The following is a 16,425-nucleotide window of genomic DNA, read 5'->3' on the forward strand; positions in this document are numbered from 1 at the left end:
ACTGAGCGACTGAGCAACAAAGCTGAGCTAAACACACTGGTCATCTATAAAACTCCATATCCAATATGCTGGAATAGAGTCATACTTAAAGGCATGTAAACACTAGCCTTTACATTTTGGAGGCTAGTATCTTTTAGAAATGGACAACCTTTAAAATAGAAGACATATAAACCAGGTGAAACAGTTAATCATAGTGAAAATCCTTCTGTGAAAGGACAGTAGTAAACTGAACTAAACATTTTCTCGGTATTTTTTCAGAAAGTTTTCCAAACTTTCAAAATGAGAAATTCTGACTCCAATATAATTTGAGTAACACGCGGAGAATTTTAGGGGAAAAAATTTAGTCCAAACAGCTTTACCTGAAAATTCTTAGTATTGGGGCTTTTAAAAATCTAAGTAATTTCTATTTCAAAAACTACATACTCTTACAAAAATCATCTTTGTATACTTCAGAACTGAAATGTAAAGTAGATACTGCTACAAAGGAAATATTACTATTGCTACAGGAAAAATTCCTTCATTATTTCCAAATAGCAGCTATATGACATCATTTCCTTTTATCTCTGTTTTTTAAAAATGGGATGGTTGAAATTTTATTTTTTATAGCATACCTAGTTGAAAACAAAATGATACTAGGTTATTATAAATATTTCATTCTAACCCTGGGTAACTATTTCAAACTATGGACGCTGCTATCTAGGAATTCTGGTTAGAGCTACTTTCAATTATTTTGATTCTAAGTAAAAGCACTGTATCCAGAAACTGAAAAATGATCACCAATTTAAGATTTAAATTGTAGTTTACAGCAATACTATTTTTAATGTTTTCTTTTCCTCTTTTAGATGAAATGCAAGAATAAGTACAGAATGTTTTAAGTATACAATCACCAATAAAATAAGTTACCAACAGTCTGGAAAACAGTAAAAATGACCTTCAACAACAGCAATGCATTCAAGAAAACAATCAGGAGAATAATCTCTCATGTAAGGAAACAAAGTACTGAATAACTGTTTAGTCCTTTGGGGTGCTATAATAAAATACCACAGATCTATTTCTTAAATTCTGGAAGTTAGAACTCCAAGACCAAGGTGCCAGCACAGTGGCCTTCTGTGTCCTCACATAGTGGAAGGGTTCGCAAGCTCTCTGGGGCCTCTTTTATTATAAAGGAACGAATAATCCCATTCAGAGAGGTTCCACAAAGGCCTCACTTGCTAATGTTATCATCTTTAGGGGTCTGGATTTTAACATATGAATTCTGGAGGGACACTAACATTCAGACCTCAGCAGCAATTCAATAATAACTTGTTTTAGAGTGTGTTTTTCAAGTATCCTAGAGTTCAAATTAAACAAGGAAATCATCCCCTGAAAACCTGACCCAGGAGTAGTTAGAACACAGCCCAGTTTCCCACTAAGTCCTACTGCTCAGTAACTACCTGAAACAAACTTCTCATAACCCAGCCCTAAAACAGATATGAAAAGGATAACTCAAATTATTTAGGTTTAAAAAAATTTTCTCTGTGAAATATTAAAATTTATTTCAAAAAGATCTGATTTAATATGAGGCATTTCCTTGCATTTACAAGGTCCAACAGGAATTTCAGAAGACTCAAGAGAGGCTGTGTGCTTAGTTGCTCAGTAGTATCCAACTCTTTGTGACACCATGGACTGTAGCCCATCAGGCTCCTCTATCCATGGATTTTCCAGGCAAGAACACTGGAGTGGGTTGCCATTTTCTCCTCCAGCGCATCTTCCCGACCCAGGAATCAAACCTACATCTCCTGCACTGGCAGGCAGGTTGTTAACCACTGAGCCACCAGGTAAGCCTACAAGAGAAGCTGAGTACTGTTAAAACAAAGCTATCCTGCAGCTGCGTATCTGACAAGCATTCTGATGTCTGTTGTCATAATACCTGGTCGCTTGCTACTTTATAGAAGTGATCATTTCATCCATCTTTCATATAATTTGTATAATTTAGTTTGTCTTTATTGATCTACTAGAGTTCTTTTGTTGTGTGTTCAATTCCATAAACATTGAGTAATATGCGTGCCTTATGCAACTTCATTAATGTAATTACACAGAATTTACCCTACCTTTTCCTAAGATAAAGACTATTCATAAAGTGCCATCTATAAGAACAGAGCAATCACTAAAAAGGAAAAAAGACTATCTGCTCAAAAATAAACTGATAAACTTTAAATCTCCTATTTACCATATCCAGTTTTGAGCTCCTTGGTTAAGGACTTAGAAAAAAATTTGAAAATGAGATTAATGAGGAAGGATTAAAGGAACAGGGACTACATAACTCTTCAAAAACTATTTTTTAAGTATTCATGTTTATTAGTTATTCATAAACACAGATTCAATTGCCAATTAAGGTTCAAGAAAACCACCAGGCCCTAGTAAGTACCTTCACCCTCACCAAAAGCCTTTCCCTTTCTGTACCAACCTCCCAACACAGTTACAGCATAACCTTATTCACTGTTTCCATTCCTGTAACATGATGTGTGACCATCTTCTACACAAATCTTTTTCTTAATAATTGCTTTCTCATTTGCTTCATTTTCCAAGCAACTCTAAGCTCTCCCCAGATTTCTGAATATCGTCTCAAGATATTCACTTGTATCAGATATTAAAGAAGTCTCTCAGGGAGATTTCTTTGCTGCCTCTTATCTGGGCTGACTGACCTCTGTGCCCCGTGCAATCACTGTATTCTCCCTTCACCATCATCCTAGGAAATCCTTTCTTCTCTCCCCTCTACTGGATCTCCTACTAGGAGATATCCTATATTTTCTCATCTTAATTTCCTCTCTCATTTAGTTGGGGCTAGAGCATCCAACTCATCACAGTTTGTCTATGTCTCTCCTGGTTTCAGCACAAGTCGATATATTAAGAAAATCCCTAGTCCCAGGTAAACCTGGATGGTGGGTTACCTTACTGGGAGTCCACGGGTTGCAGGCAAAACATTTTTTGAAGACCTGCAGCTCTTAACATGTCCTCATCCCACCTTCACACCTGATTGAGAAAACGGATGGCTACAGAATTTCAGTTTGGAAATCTTTTTCGTTCAGAACACTATCATCTAGCTTCCAGTGTTGCTCCTGAGAATTTCAGAGCCTTTCTGATTCCTGATCCTTTGTATTGATTAGTTTCTTTTTGTAAAACTTCTGAGTCTGTTTTTTGTCCCCAGAGATCTGGAAATTCCACAGTGAACTGGCTGTAAATCTTGGTATGAATCTATTACCACCCCTTGTGCTGTACTTGGTGGGGCCTCTCTGTCTAGAAATTCATGTCCTCCAATTCTAGAATATTTTCCTAGAGGTTCCTCCCCTCCGTCCTCCCAATTGGAATTCCTATTATTCAGACCTCTTAAACTGGTCCTCCAGTGTTCTTGTCTTCTATCCCTTTGTGATTTTTGCTCTATTTTCCAAGAAACTCCTTGTTTTACCTTCCAGGTCTTGAACTGAGGTTTTAATTTTAGCTATTACATGTTTAATTTCAAAGGATTTTTTTATTCACTTTTATTCCTTTTTAGGACATCCTGACTCATGACTTACTTCATGGTCCTTCTCTTATCTCTTGAGAATATTGATAGCTTTTTTGAAATTATGCTTTCTCTGCAGATGCTGTTTCACGTAAGGTGTTTTTTCCCTGTTTTTCTGTTCATTTGCAGTTATACTTATTTCCTTACAGGCTTTCTTCAGATATTTGACAATCCTTGGTTTTCTATTAGGTTTGAGAAAATGAAAGAGCTAATCAAAGCTCTGAAGCCCTGGGTAAAGCCCACTGATAATGAACTGCACTGAAGTGTGATTGCCTAAGCCCTTTGCTGAGGAATCCCTGATATATCTATATCTTAATTCTTGATTTTGGAGCTGGTCAGATGCTCGAGACACTTCTCTAACCTCCTGCCTTTGTGATAAAAGCCTAGTTGTCCACATTCTGGTAGTCAAGCAAAAGTAAATAAACATGTATTTACTCTCCTGTTTTCAGTATGAAATGCCAATCCTAAACTATGCCTAACATCACTCAACACAAAAAAACCTCTGTTTTACTGAAAATGAACATCCAATCTTTGAGGAGGAAAGACAGGAGCCAGGTGGCATGGAGGAGGAGAGGGGCACTAAAGCTCCTACTGTTTACACAGCAGTTTCAATGGATCATCCACATTTTAGCTCCACCCCTACCTCAACTTTCACAGGTTCCTGACAATACCAACATCTAAGACTTTTGAGGATTCTGCCAAGTAAAAGGGATTGCTTTACACAATTAACAACTTAACACTGGTCATTCTCAGATGTGCTAAGTCAGCAGTTATCACCCGTCTACCTGCTTTTTCAGCTTCCAATATTTCACTGTATCCTCCCGTTTTTCTCATCCTTGAAGATTCATGACTTTTTAAAAATTCCTTCACTGTAATTTTAATGGGGTTGCAGAAGAAAATGCAACTAATTTGTGTGTTCAACTCATTAGCACCAGACTATGATAAATGTCGTGCAAATAAACACACACTCAATGTAAGAAAGTTTTATCTTCAAAAACTAGAGATTATTTGCATTTTATCTTATTCCTTTAAATAGTAGCATCCTCTTCTCCTTACCTTTACCCTGATTAAATACTTATAGACTGTCTACTGCTAAGGGAGGGGATGATAAACCACTACTTGTAAGAAATCTCTTTTGAAATAAAACAGGATACATCAGTGAGAAAAGAAATCAATGGAATACTAATAGCTAAAAAATAAGCAAGTAAAAGATTTGATTAATAGAAGATTCAACACTTTATATATAAAATACAGCTTAGGAAACACTAGGGTATACTGTGAGTTTTCTTCGTGCTTACTATCAGTCCACAACATGCATTTATGGGTGCTACATAATCTTTACTCCACAAAACATCCTAAGTGAATGAATACCAATAATTTTTCAGGATTATTTTCATCTTCTGAGTTGAGGTCTAGAACTCTACCACTGATGTGCAGGTTGGAGCTTTATAAATATAAAAATAAATCATAACTACCCTTTTCATATTTGCTGTTGGTGATAAAAATATACATGAACTCAATATTTACTGAAAAACAGTTCTGTTAATAACAACAAAATGTGACAATGCAAAATATCCTAAGAGAAGGAATAAGATGCTGTCTGCATAGTCAGACATCAGAAGGAAAGACACCTCTGATGCCAATATAATTCAATAAAATATTATCAGTAAGTTATGTTTGTCAACAGTAAAATAAAGTTATTTACATCCCTGTATAACTATACATGCCAACTAAACTTTCAAAACTAGCGTTTTATCTTCCTTTATCATAAGGCCCAATAGAAACTTCAAAACCAGAATGAGAAAAAAGACAACATAATTTAACTATCAGTTCAGTTCAGTCGCTCAGTCGTGTCCAACTCTTTGCGACCCCGTGAAATGAATCGCAGCACGCCAGGCCTCCCTGTCCATCACCAACTCCTGGAGTTCACTTAGACTCACGTCCATTGAGTCAGTGATACCACCCAGCCATCTCATCCTCTATCTCCTCCTGCTCCCAATCCCTCCCAACATCAGAGTCTTTTCCAATGAGTCAACTCTTTGCATGAGGTGGCCAAAGTACTGGAGTTTCAGCTTCAGCATCATTCCCTCCAAAGAAATCCCAGGACTGATCTCCTTCAGAATAGACTGGTTGGATCTCCTTGCAGTCCAAGGGACTCTCAAGAGTCTTCTCCAACACCACAGTTCAAAACCATTAATGCTTCTATAAATCACCAGAAAAAGAAAATTCTAAACCAACCTTCAACCTTTTGGAAGAATAAGCTATTATTATTATCTCAATTTTCCACTGATGATAAAACAGACTTAGAGAAGTTAAGCAACTTGCTTAAATCAACCAGCCCATAACCAAGGGAGTCAGTCTGAAACCCAAGTCCCTGCTATTGTTTAGCATATAGGTTTAGAACAGAAATATTTCAGGGTGAGGTATTCCACTGTAGATCTTCACCATGGAAACTCTAAGTATTAAATTTGATTAAGCTTTTATCACTATGAATAGAACAAAGTGAATAGAAGTGTGTTTTTTGTAGATTAAATCTACAGCGATGCGTAAGCAATTTGAAATAAAAACTGAAATTTAACAAATGACTGCATGACTGAACTCATGTATTCTTAAAAGACTGTTTTCAATCACATAGGTACGTATTTTCAAACTTAATTAGATCAGGGTTGAGAGGAATAGTGTTGATGAGGAAGAATTAAAGAGAAAAATTAATGTATGTCGAAGTGAGTGGGAAAAAAGACTAATTGATCCTGTAAGTTATTTATCTTTAAAATCAAGTCAAATTACTCTCCAGTTTATTATCTACCACTCTATACTCAGAATAGAAGTTTACAGTAATCACAGAGTTCTACTTGCTCACAGAGTGTTGAAACAGCACCAATTATATATGGCTTCCTCTTTAATAAAAGTACTGTATATTCTGGCTCCTTTGCAATACACATAAATAGGTGCTGGCACTTGGAACCCATAGTTTCACAGATGCAAATAAACAGTGAAGTTCCCACACTAATCCTAAAGTCTGAAACCAACAGCTTAGCAAAAACATTATAACCTTAGAAAAAACAATACTTAAAACTATAATGAATCCTGAAATTGCATGTCCATGATCTTTTTCCTCTGAAATATCACAAAGTAATGAAAATAACTAAAGCTTCAAAAAGATACGGTGAGAACTTCTGAATTTGTTGTGAATGCCTAGAGCTGAATAGCAAGTTGATATGAGAGCAAGAAAAGGTCATAAACAGAGACCTATCAGTAATGTCTAGGACTTTAGACGCTAACAGCACTGATCCATTATTGTATTTAATTTCATTCTGCTTTACGGGGTACTTTTCCTGGACGCAAATGCTCGCCAGCCTCACTCATGTCCTACTCCACCATGATTAAGCTTATCTTTCAGTTCTTGTGACTATCACACAGGAGACAAAAGTTCACAATCACTAAGCAAAATCTAACTTACTCAGATGTGGATTTTCTCTCCGAACCATACAGTGTTCCAAAATTTCCCTGAAAATTAACTCTTTCTATCCCTGACACAAGGGACACCATGACTTCATACTCAAAGAGCATTTCCCAAAGGGTGTTCCATGGAACACTGGCTTTCGTCCATCTTCCCCAAAACATAAAAAATTTCAGGATAACCCACAATATTTCTAATGTTTAATTTTGTTCAAAATACTTTCCCGTATTTACTTAGCCACATAAACCTTCTCCCCTCCGAAAGCACCTATTCATATCCCAGATTTCCAGAACCCACTTAAAAACTAGGGAGGGGGCTAGAGTAAAGAAACCCTAACTCCCAACAGAACAGTTCCTGTGAGGAAGAATTAATGGGCAAATAGTGAGACTGGAAAGTGGAGTCAGGTCTTTGAGCCTCCTGTTAACTATGAAAGCCGAAGTGCTACTTTCCTACAGCAGCAGATAAAGAAGCACTAGAATGGGAGGAGGGGTACTGGCCAATAGAGGCTCATAGCTGTTAACTGGAAGAAGTGGACAACGCAGAGGGGAAGTATGGAGCAACTAGCTGAGAAAAGCAATTCTGTTACTCTGGTCAGTATCAAAGGGGGGAAAAGGAAATCCCCTGGATCTGGAAAGGAGTTTTATAGGCAGTGATAACAAAAGACAGTCATTCATATGTCTGGGATGACCTGTATTTATAGTGCGGGTCATTCAAAAAAAAAAAAAACCTTTATGGAAAGAAGTTCTTGACTCAAGACACGCAAAATCTGCTGAGCAATTCTTCGTATTAGCTACTGAAACTTGAAGGCAACCTCACTGGAAGTTTTGTGAGTAACAAGGGATGAGACCATGAGTAACAAGGGACCCAGCAAACCTTGCTCACCTGTATCTACTGTAACATGCATCTGGAGTACTGGGAAGGCATAAACAGAAACTACAACCAGTATCCGTAGGTCATATCCCTCACGTTTGACAAGTTACACAACTTTACAGTCAATGGAAGTCAACATCCAGGAGCCCAAAGTCAGAGAAGGAAAAATGTGAAGAGAAAGGAAATGAACCATCAAAGACAAAACAAATGAGTGAATTCACCTGTCTATTAATTTATAAGTTAAAAGTACCCAGTTATTCACAAATCAGCCTGAAGTAGCAACCCAGGAAAACAGTATATTCATGCTCATCATCTCATTTTTCCTCTCTCCTATTCTCCCTCTCTCCTTCCAAGTATCTTATCCCTATCTAAGTTCCTTTTCTTTAAATTCTTCAGTCTGTCCCTAATTTAAACACGTGTGCTTTTTGAAAAGGATAATTATGTCCATAATCTTTTCACTGTTAAACATCCAACATGCTTTAGTATCATCTACCCTAGAATTCTAACTCTGCTCATTCCAATCTTCAGTAAAATATACAAGAAAATACAGGAATTCTGTATAATAGTTATTCTTTCAACACATGGCTACTTAGTATTTTCTATTCTAGTATATTTAATTTTTTAAATGCTAGCTGGACTTAGTAAACTGATTCTAAAACCTATCAAAACCAATAGGATGAAATCAGCAATATATACAATATACTGGCAATAAGTGAACATGAAGAGAAAAGGTTCGGGGAGAATTTTTTTTACTACCATAGAAGAGGAGTACAGTAAAATATTAATTTGCAACAAGCTCAGTTCTTTTACTTTAAAATAGCCTGAGCTTACTATCTAGTATTAGTCAAGTCCCAGGAATTATTTCATAAAATTTCCAAAATTATTTCATAAAATTTCCAACATATTATGCTCTTTGTGTTTACACCACTATGCTTAGGTATATCCTACATTTTCTTTTTTTTAATAGTTGATAGTTTTTTTTTTCTTTAATTGTATTGGTTTTGCCATACATCAACATGAATCCGCCACGGGTGTACACATGTTCCCCATCCTGAACCCCCCTCCCACCTCCCTCCCCGTACCACCCCTCTGGGTCATCCCAGTGCACCAGCCCTGAGCATCCTGTATCCTGCATCGAACCTGGACTGGGGATTTGTTTCTTATATGATATTATACATGTTTCAATGCCATTCTCCCAAATCATCCCACCCTCTCCCTCTCCCACAGAGACCAAAAGACTGTTCTATACATCTGTGTCTCTTTTGTTCTCTCCCATACAGGGTTATCGTTACAGTCTTTCTAAATTCCATATATATGTGTTAGTATACTAAACTGGTGTTTTTCTTTCTGGCTTATTTCACTTTGTATAATAGGCTCCAGTTTCATCCACCTCATTAGAAGTGATTCAAATGTATTCTTTTTAATGGCTGAGTAATACTCCATTGTGTATATGTACCACAGCTTTCTTATCCATTCATCTGCGGATGGACATCTAGGTTGCTTCCATGTCCTGGCTATTATAAACAGTGCTGCAATGAACATTGGGGTACACGTGTCTCTTTCAATTCTGGTTTCCTCGGTGTGTATGCCCAGCAGTTGAAATAAGTTCCTAAAATTATTATTGTTGTTCTTGACATCCCTGTTCTCACTCATGGAGCAATGTATCCTTTTGAAAAGAAAGAAATAGAAGAGAAGTGGAAATATAATGGCCACCACTTATGAACATGCTTCTATCATGTGCCAGCATTGTGTGAGATCAAATAATTGTACTTATTACCACTCTTAGAAGAGACTAGATTATTAGGTGACTAGTATAAAGGAAACTATCCAACCTATATTTCTGGTGACATTTATGATGATCCTAATTGAGGACTTAAATAAACCTAATTATGTGTATTAAATGAACTCTTTGATAATTTGGTATGATTAATAAACTCTACTTAGGAAAAGCTAACAATGAAGAACAGTATAAATGAAAAACAAAGAAAAGATTCAGATTTCTGTAATTAGGCCATCACCACCTCCCTTAACAGACCTACACATCAAAAAATGTGAATAAGCTTTAAAACTACTCTAACAAAATGAAAAGTTTAAACCACAGTACCTACTGATGTACTCTAGTAACAAGTTTATTAACCATTCAGGCTATTTTATGTGTGTGTGCATACACTGAATAAACCATAAAATTACTGTTGTTAAAGGATAATTTAAATGAAATATTGTAAACTCCAATATTCAGAAAGCATCAAAATACAGTTAGCCACATACAGTCTGGCTTTTTTAAATTTGAGTAATATTATCTTTCCTCTATTTTTTAAGCAACTTGATTCAGAATTTCCTAAAATTTTAACTTTCCATTTCAAAGTAGAGGACAGCCAATTTAACGAATAACATATTCATTTAGTCACTACCAGCAAATTAGCTTATAATGTAAAAGCTATTTTTACAACTCTACTGTAGAGTTACACTACTGACATCAAAACTATTATTTTATAAACAAAACATATAAACCATGATCATTTTGACAAAAAATAAGGACAAAACATAATCTTTCAAGTCTTACTGTGTATAACTGTAAAATATAAATTTGACAGTGATCTATGGCATTAAGGTATAAAAGCACTCTTATCCCCTTGCTCTATTGCTCAATGGCTTAATCCCCTCTTCCTCTCTAGAACTCTACTTACTTCCTCCCTGAGGCCATCAGCACCAAATGCAAGGAGCACTATCCAAAAACAAAATCTGACTTTGAACTGTCCGTTTTCTCACTGTCATGCTGCTGTAATGAACAAAACATTAACAGTATCAATATAAATATGAAATAGGTCATAACTAGGAATAAAGTGAAACTGATGGAAATGAAGCAAGTCAAACAGAATTTTGCTGACTCCATTTTTAAAAATAAGGCATATGTAGGAAGGAGAGTTTGGGGGAGAATGGATGTAAGTACACATATGGTTCAGTTCCTTTGCTGTTAACCTGAAACTATCACAATATTGTTAATCTGCTATATCCCAACACAAATTTAAAAGTTTTCTTTTTTTAAAGATATTATCTAGATGACACTTTCATTAATACAGACAGCCAAACACAAATATACAGCATGTATTAACAGAGTATTTACTACTGCTCTCCTGTTGCAAATATTGGGTCCTTTAAAACTCAAACTAAAAACTGTATCATTTAAGGCAAATCTAAATTATTAAATTTAACTGCAACAAACAAATTCTTTCAGTCTATCACAGACCAAATAAATAATGTTAAAAAATTAAACTGAGGCCAATTCACTATCTGGAAACCTCCTTAATCTAACTGCTTTTTATATAATGCTAGGTAGTGAGAATAATGGAGAAGGCAATGGCACCCCACTCCAGTACTCTTGCCTGGGAAATTCCATGGGTGGAGGAGACTGGTGGGCTGCAGTCCATGGGGTCGCCAAGAGTCGGACACGACTGAACGACTTCCCCTTCTCTTTTCCCTTTCAGGCACTGGAGAAGGAAATGGCAACCCACTCCAGTGTTCTTGCCTGGAGAATCCCAGGGACGGGGGAGCCTGGTGGGCTCCCGTCTATGGGGTCGCAGAGTCGGACGCAACTGAAGTGACTTAGCAGCAGCAGCAGCAGTGAGAATAAAATAAGACATTTCCCAAAATGCGTAATCAAATCATACTCAAAGAACAACGGATCTATTTCAATAATTAAATGAGGAGACTTAAATTGTTAAATAACCCAGTTTCTCAAATAACTTAAAAATAGTCAATACTACTACTCATGATGTGCTTCTTGACAGATTTTTCCATTCTTTTCTTCCTCCTTACCCAGACTTCTATGATTGGTATCTTCCACTTTCAGACCTCAAACACCAACTTAAAAATGCCTGAGACTTAATAGACAGTGCCTAGTCCCAAAGCCTGGCTTCCCAGGTGGCTCAGGGGTAAAGAATCTGCCTGCTAAGCAGGAGACACAAGTTCGATCCCTGGGTCAGGAAGATTCCCTGGAGAAGGGAATGGCAACTCACTCCAGTATTCTTGCCTGGGAAATCCCATGGACAGAGGAGCATGGTGGGTTACAGCCCATGGGATCCCAAAAGAGTTGGATACCACTTAGCAACTAAATAACAACAACAAAAGTTCTAAAGCCTACAAAATAAATCCTAAAAATTCTAGTCCCTTGTTTCCTATTACAACAGGAGTGTACTTAAGAGACTGTATATATTATTTTTGTTACATCACACCAGACTTCTAAAAGACAAAATATGAAGGATCATACTAAAACTCAATTTACTTTAAAATTGTGAAAAGTCCCTGTTTTAAAATTATTTAAAAATCTACTATATTATAAAAATAAAATGTATTTGGCCAAACACTTCTTTGACTTTTTTGGTTTATGTGGTTTACATTAAATATATACAAACAAGTTTTTTTTAATACAGATAAAAGAAACAAGATCCAGGAAATCATAATTTACTGGAAAATGTATATAAATTTTTCTGATAATACAGCAAAATATCTCATAACATAAATGTAAGTTCTTAACAACCAAAAGGCAATTGAGGATAGTTTTCTCTTTTTTCATAATTTTTACATTACATTTACAACTGGTACATACAAAGAGTTCTCCCATCATTTTACAGATGAGAAAGAATAGATATTAAATGACAACCATAATCATAGACTAGAGTATTGCTATGGAACCATAATTTAAGAACTGAAACTCTAACTCAAAGTATCAGAATCTTTTTGTTAAATTTTGAAAAAAGAACTAGAAAATTTCTAAATTTATGAAACATGAAGTGTAAAACTACACAGGCTTTATAAAATATTTTGCTCTACATATAAATACTCACTAATCCAGTATCAAAGTCAAACCTGTCTCATTCTTAACTCAGTGAGCTCTTGAAAGATGATTTAAAATTCTTACATTTCCAGTATGAGTTTAGTAATCTGTTTCTTAAAATCATTCATGTCTTATACACACACATATACATAAATTTAACCCTATGACATCAAGTTACTAGAAAATTCCTGACATTGACATATTGAATAATTAAAGTTATTATGTGCATGCAATTCTGAATACGTGATTTACCTGGCAAATGAATTTTTAATAAATTTCTAGTCCAAAATATGGAATAATCACCAACTTTTTGCTTCAAAAAAAAATAAAGCTTTACTTGGGAACAAAGACATTTTAGTATAAAAACTTTCCAACAAACTCATGTATCCTTATTCCATAGATACAAAATAACTTCTTTGGCTAATATCCTTCAAAAGTCAGTGTACCGATACAGATGCATTGATATGTACTATATTAACAGTATGATGTGTGATGATGTATACTCTTCTCACAGTGAAGTGGTGGATGCTGGAACTTGCTCACAGGTAACACTGGAAGCAGAACTTAAACTAAGACTTCAAGCTAAAGGTCACGTGGAGCATTTGCTCTCATCATTGACCTACTCCAACATCTATGTCTTCTAAATTACATCTAGATTTCGGAGAATGAAGATAAAAAATGAACCAGTTTAGGTCTGAATTAAATTTGGAGTGAATCTAACTCTCAGGCAGGCAGGAGTTGCTCCCAAACATTCCCTAGCAAATAGTATCACAAAATTTTTAAACTATTTATGTCATCTTACAAACATGACAATTTTTGGCAAGTCCAAGTTTAGTCATTTCCTTGCCTTGTACTATATAGAGATGTAATAAAACCCAGTGATGACCACCTTCAAGTTCCTGTTGACCTAAGATATTTTAAAACCTCCTCCCATTTCCAGAGTGACTTCCAAAGCCTTGGAAGGAATGTTTCCACTAATAAATACCTTTCACTTAAATGCCTGTTAGACCACCACTTTTTAGGCAAAATGAGCAATAATCCATTTCCGCCCATCATAGAATTATTCAAAATTTGTCTGACCAAAAAAACGTAAGTTCTTCCCCTCAAGTTTCACATTAAATCAAGGCAACAACTGAGTACCATGCCTGCACTCTTGGGAAAATAGTTAACAAAAACTACTGAAAAAAAAAAACCTTGAACTGGTGTCTACTCTTTTATTGTGTGTATACATACATATTTAAATACATAATACATACACAACAGATAGTATATGTTTATATACTCATTTACAGAGTAGAGAGTTTATCACGGTAGCTCTCTGTAACAAATCACAATGGCCAGCTAAAGAGTTTTTTTTCAAATACAAACTTACCCCATTCTAGGTATTCAAGAATGTTCTTCTCTCTTCTCAATGGAGAATTATTGCATTCATCGTACAGGCAGATGAGGATATCCAGTAACGTTTCCACACTGAAGCACTGCCCATTGGTCTGAGCGGGCCCATCCAAAATAAATTGCTCCAACTGCCTCAAACGCACTTCTCCAGACATGTTTGCTTCAATCTCCGCTGGTTTTCCTTTCAATCACTTAAACGATTTTGACTATGATTACTGAAACCTAAATGTTAAAATGTGTGGTTTAAAAATAAACCACTTGTTATTCAAATAACTGTCATGCAATGCCGGCCGGTGCTGAATTCAACATCCAACACGCCAGTAACCTCACTTAACTGAAGCGTCTTCAATTCCGCACATATACATATATTTTTGAGGAAAAGTTACCATAAAATATATATTTAATACATTTTTTAAAAGAATAATACAATTAAATCGTATATTTAAATAAAATAATTAAAAAGTACAGCGAACCAGAGTCAACACTTCTTTAGGAAAAAAAAAAAAAAGCTCTTCTCCTTCATTCAAAATTCAACTCGTGCAACAGAATCCTGAAACGAATCCGGCTGCATCATTTATGAATTAAGTCCCGATCTGCATCAGCAATTCACTTCCAGGCAGAAGGAAAATCGAAAGGGGAGGAAAAAGCCAGAATATATATAAGGGGGAGGGAAAACCAAAAATTCTGCTGCAAATCCTCCCAGCCACCACTTGGATAACGCATCAGAGGCAATTTCTCCAGCGGGAAAGGGAGGGGGGCGAGGTCCCTGAAGCAGCCCCTCGGCTCGGAGCACGCCAAGTCTTCCCTGGAGGAGGCTTTTCCTTTCTCCTTCCGAAGTCCTTCTTTTCTAAGGCTTTGCAGTTAGTCCTATTTCCAACCGATTCCGATGAAAACTCTTCATTTTTCTCCCCGCTTCTCCTAGGGGCCTGACTGACTGCGGGCGGCACTCGCCCCCGACTCCGGGAGCGGCGGCTACTTGGCGGCCAGAGCCCGCTCCATGTCGGTGGTCGCTGGGCCGCCGGCCTGGGCCGCGCCCGGCAGAGAGCCGGGTCTCCCCCACACCCGCACCGCGGCCGCCCGCCCGCCGACGCTCCCGATGCCCTGGCGAGGGGGTGCTTTTCTGGATTCAAAGGACACGAACGGCGGCAACTGCGGCGGCGAGGGCGCGGGCGGCTCCGGCAGCTAGATCTCCCCCTTCTTCACACCCCTGGCTTAAGGGCATCTTTCCCCGGCGAGGAGGGAAGCGGCCGAGGCGCAGGAGGAGGGGTTGGTGCCGCTGGTAAGGAGACCAGAGGCTGCCGCAGCCCGGCTCGCAGCCACTCCCTTCCTTTCCCTCCACCCCTCCCCCGCCTTCCCCGTTCTCTCGCGCTCGCGCCCTGGGCTCCGCGAGGCAGCTCCAGGGCCCACCGCACGCAGGCGGAGGCTGGCGGACGAGTCCAGATCCAATATGGCGGCCCGCGCCCCCGCCCCCCGACACGCGCGCGCCCGCCCTCTCTCCCCTCCCCGCCCCCGCCCCGCCCCCGCCCGAGCCCAGCCGGCCCGGCGGGGTCCGGTCCAGAGGCCGCGCAGAGCCGAGCCCGGGCCCTGGGGGCGGGGGGCGCGCGCGGGCGGGGGCCGGGGGCGCGACGGCTGCGCCAGCCCGAGGGGCGGGTGGGACGCATCGGCCGGCGAGGCTGCCGCTGCCGCAACGTGGAATGCAGGGATACGGGAGGACTGAGGGAGGCCGCGGCGGTCGGCGGCGGCCGGTCTGGAGGTGGGAGGACCCGGGCGCGGGCTGGGAACTGCGCCACCGCCTCGCCGCTGTGTTCCCGGTCCTCGAGGCTTCTCGTACGGATCGCAGAGCGGGTCTTCCTCCTGGGCCTCGGAGGCACCACCTGACTGGCACGTTTGCTAAGGAGGCCCAGAAGCAGACGGCTTTAGGCTCCCGACAGATCTCTAAAAACAGTGCCCTTCTCAGCGCCTCTTACCTGCTCACCACAACCCGTCCCCCGTCCCCCCCTGCCCCCCGCCGCAAATTCAGTTCTCAAGCACTCCAAAGTAATAATTCCTTGGGTGTCTAATTACACCACTTCTTGTGTCACTTCCCAGGACGAATACAATGACACACTTGTACGCGCTACCTAAAAGCCCTGAGTGCGAGAAAAACAGACTTCCCCATGTCTATTCCCAAGTTTCCCTACGAAGAGCACTGTGTTTTCTTCTCCGGAACTATCCTAGCTGTTGCCTGTTTATCCCCAGCCAAGGTTACCACCTACACGGGATTCAGCCAATGAAGGGGAGTCAAGACAGTTCACTATCCTCAAACCTCCATCCCCAGAGCGCGCT

General features: G+C 38.9%; 1 protein-coding gene across 21 annotated transcripts in view; it reads right to left on the reverse strand.

Moving 5' to 3' along the window:
* The window catches only part of CDC42BPA (CDC42 binding protein kinase alpha), a 298,329-nt gene extending 282,780 nt beyond the window's left edge, over positions 1 to 15,549 (reverse strand). For 18 of the 21 annotated variants that reach the window (XM_004013640.6, XM_060396358.1, XM_060396357.1 and 15 more), the window contains exon 1: positions 14,078 to 15,549. In XM_004013640.6, the coding sequence (XP_004013689.2) occupies positions 14,078 to 14,255 (178 nt within the window). In that variant the 5' untranslated portion in view covers positions 14,256 to 15,549. The remainder of the gene's footprint in view (positions 1 to 14,077) is intronic. The other 3 variants (XM_060396361.1, XM_060396360.1, XM_042257163.2) reach the window with 1 other exon arrangement.
* Positions 15,550 to 16,425: the final 876 nt, after the last annotated feature.

Source organism: Ovis aries, chromosome 12 (genome assembly GCF_016772045.2).
Source record: "Ovis aries strain OAR_USU_Benz2616 breed Rambouillet chromosome 12, ARS-UI_Ramb_v3.0, whole genome shotgun sequence".
Lineage (NCBI taxonomy): Eukaryota > Metazoa > Chordata > Mammalia > Artiodactyla > Bovidae > Ovis > Ovis aries.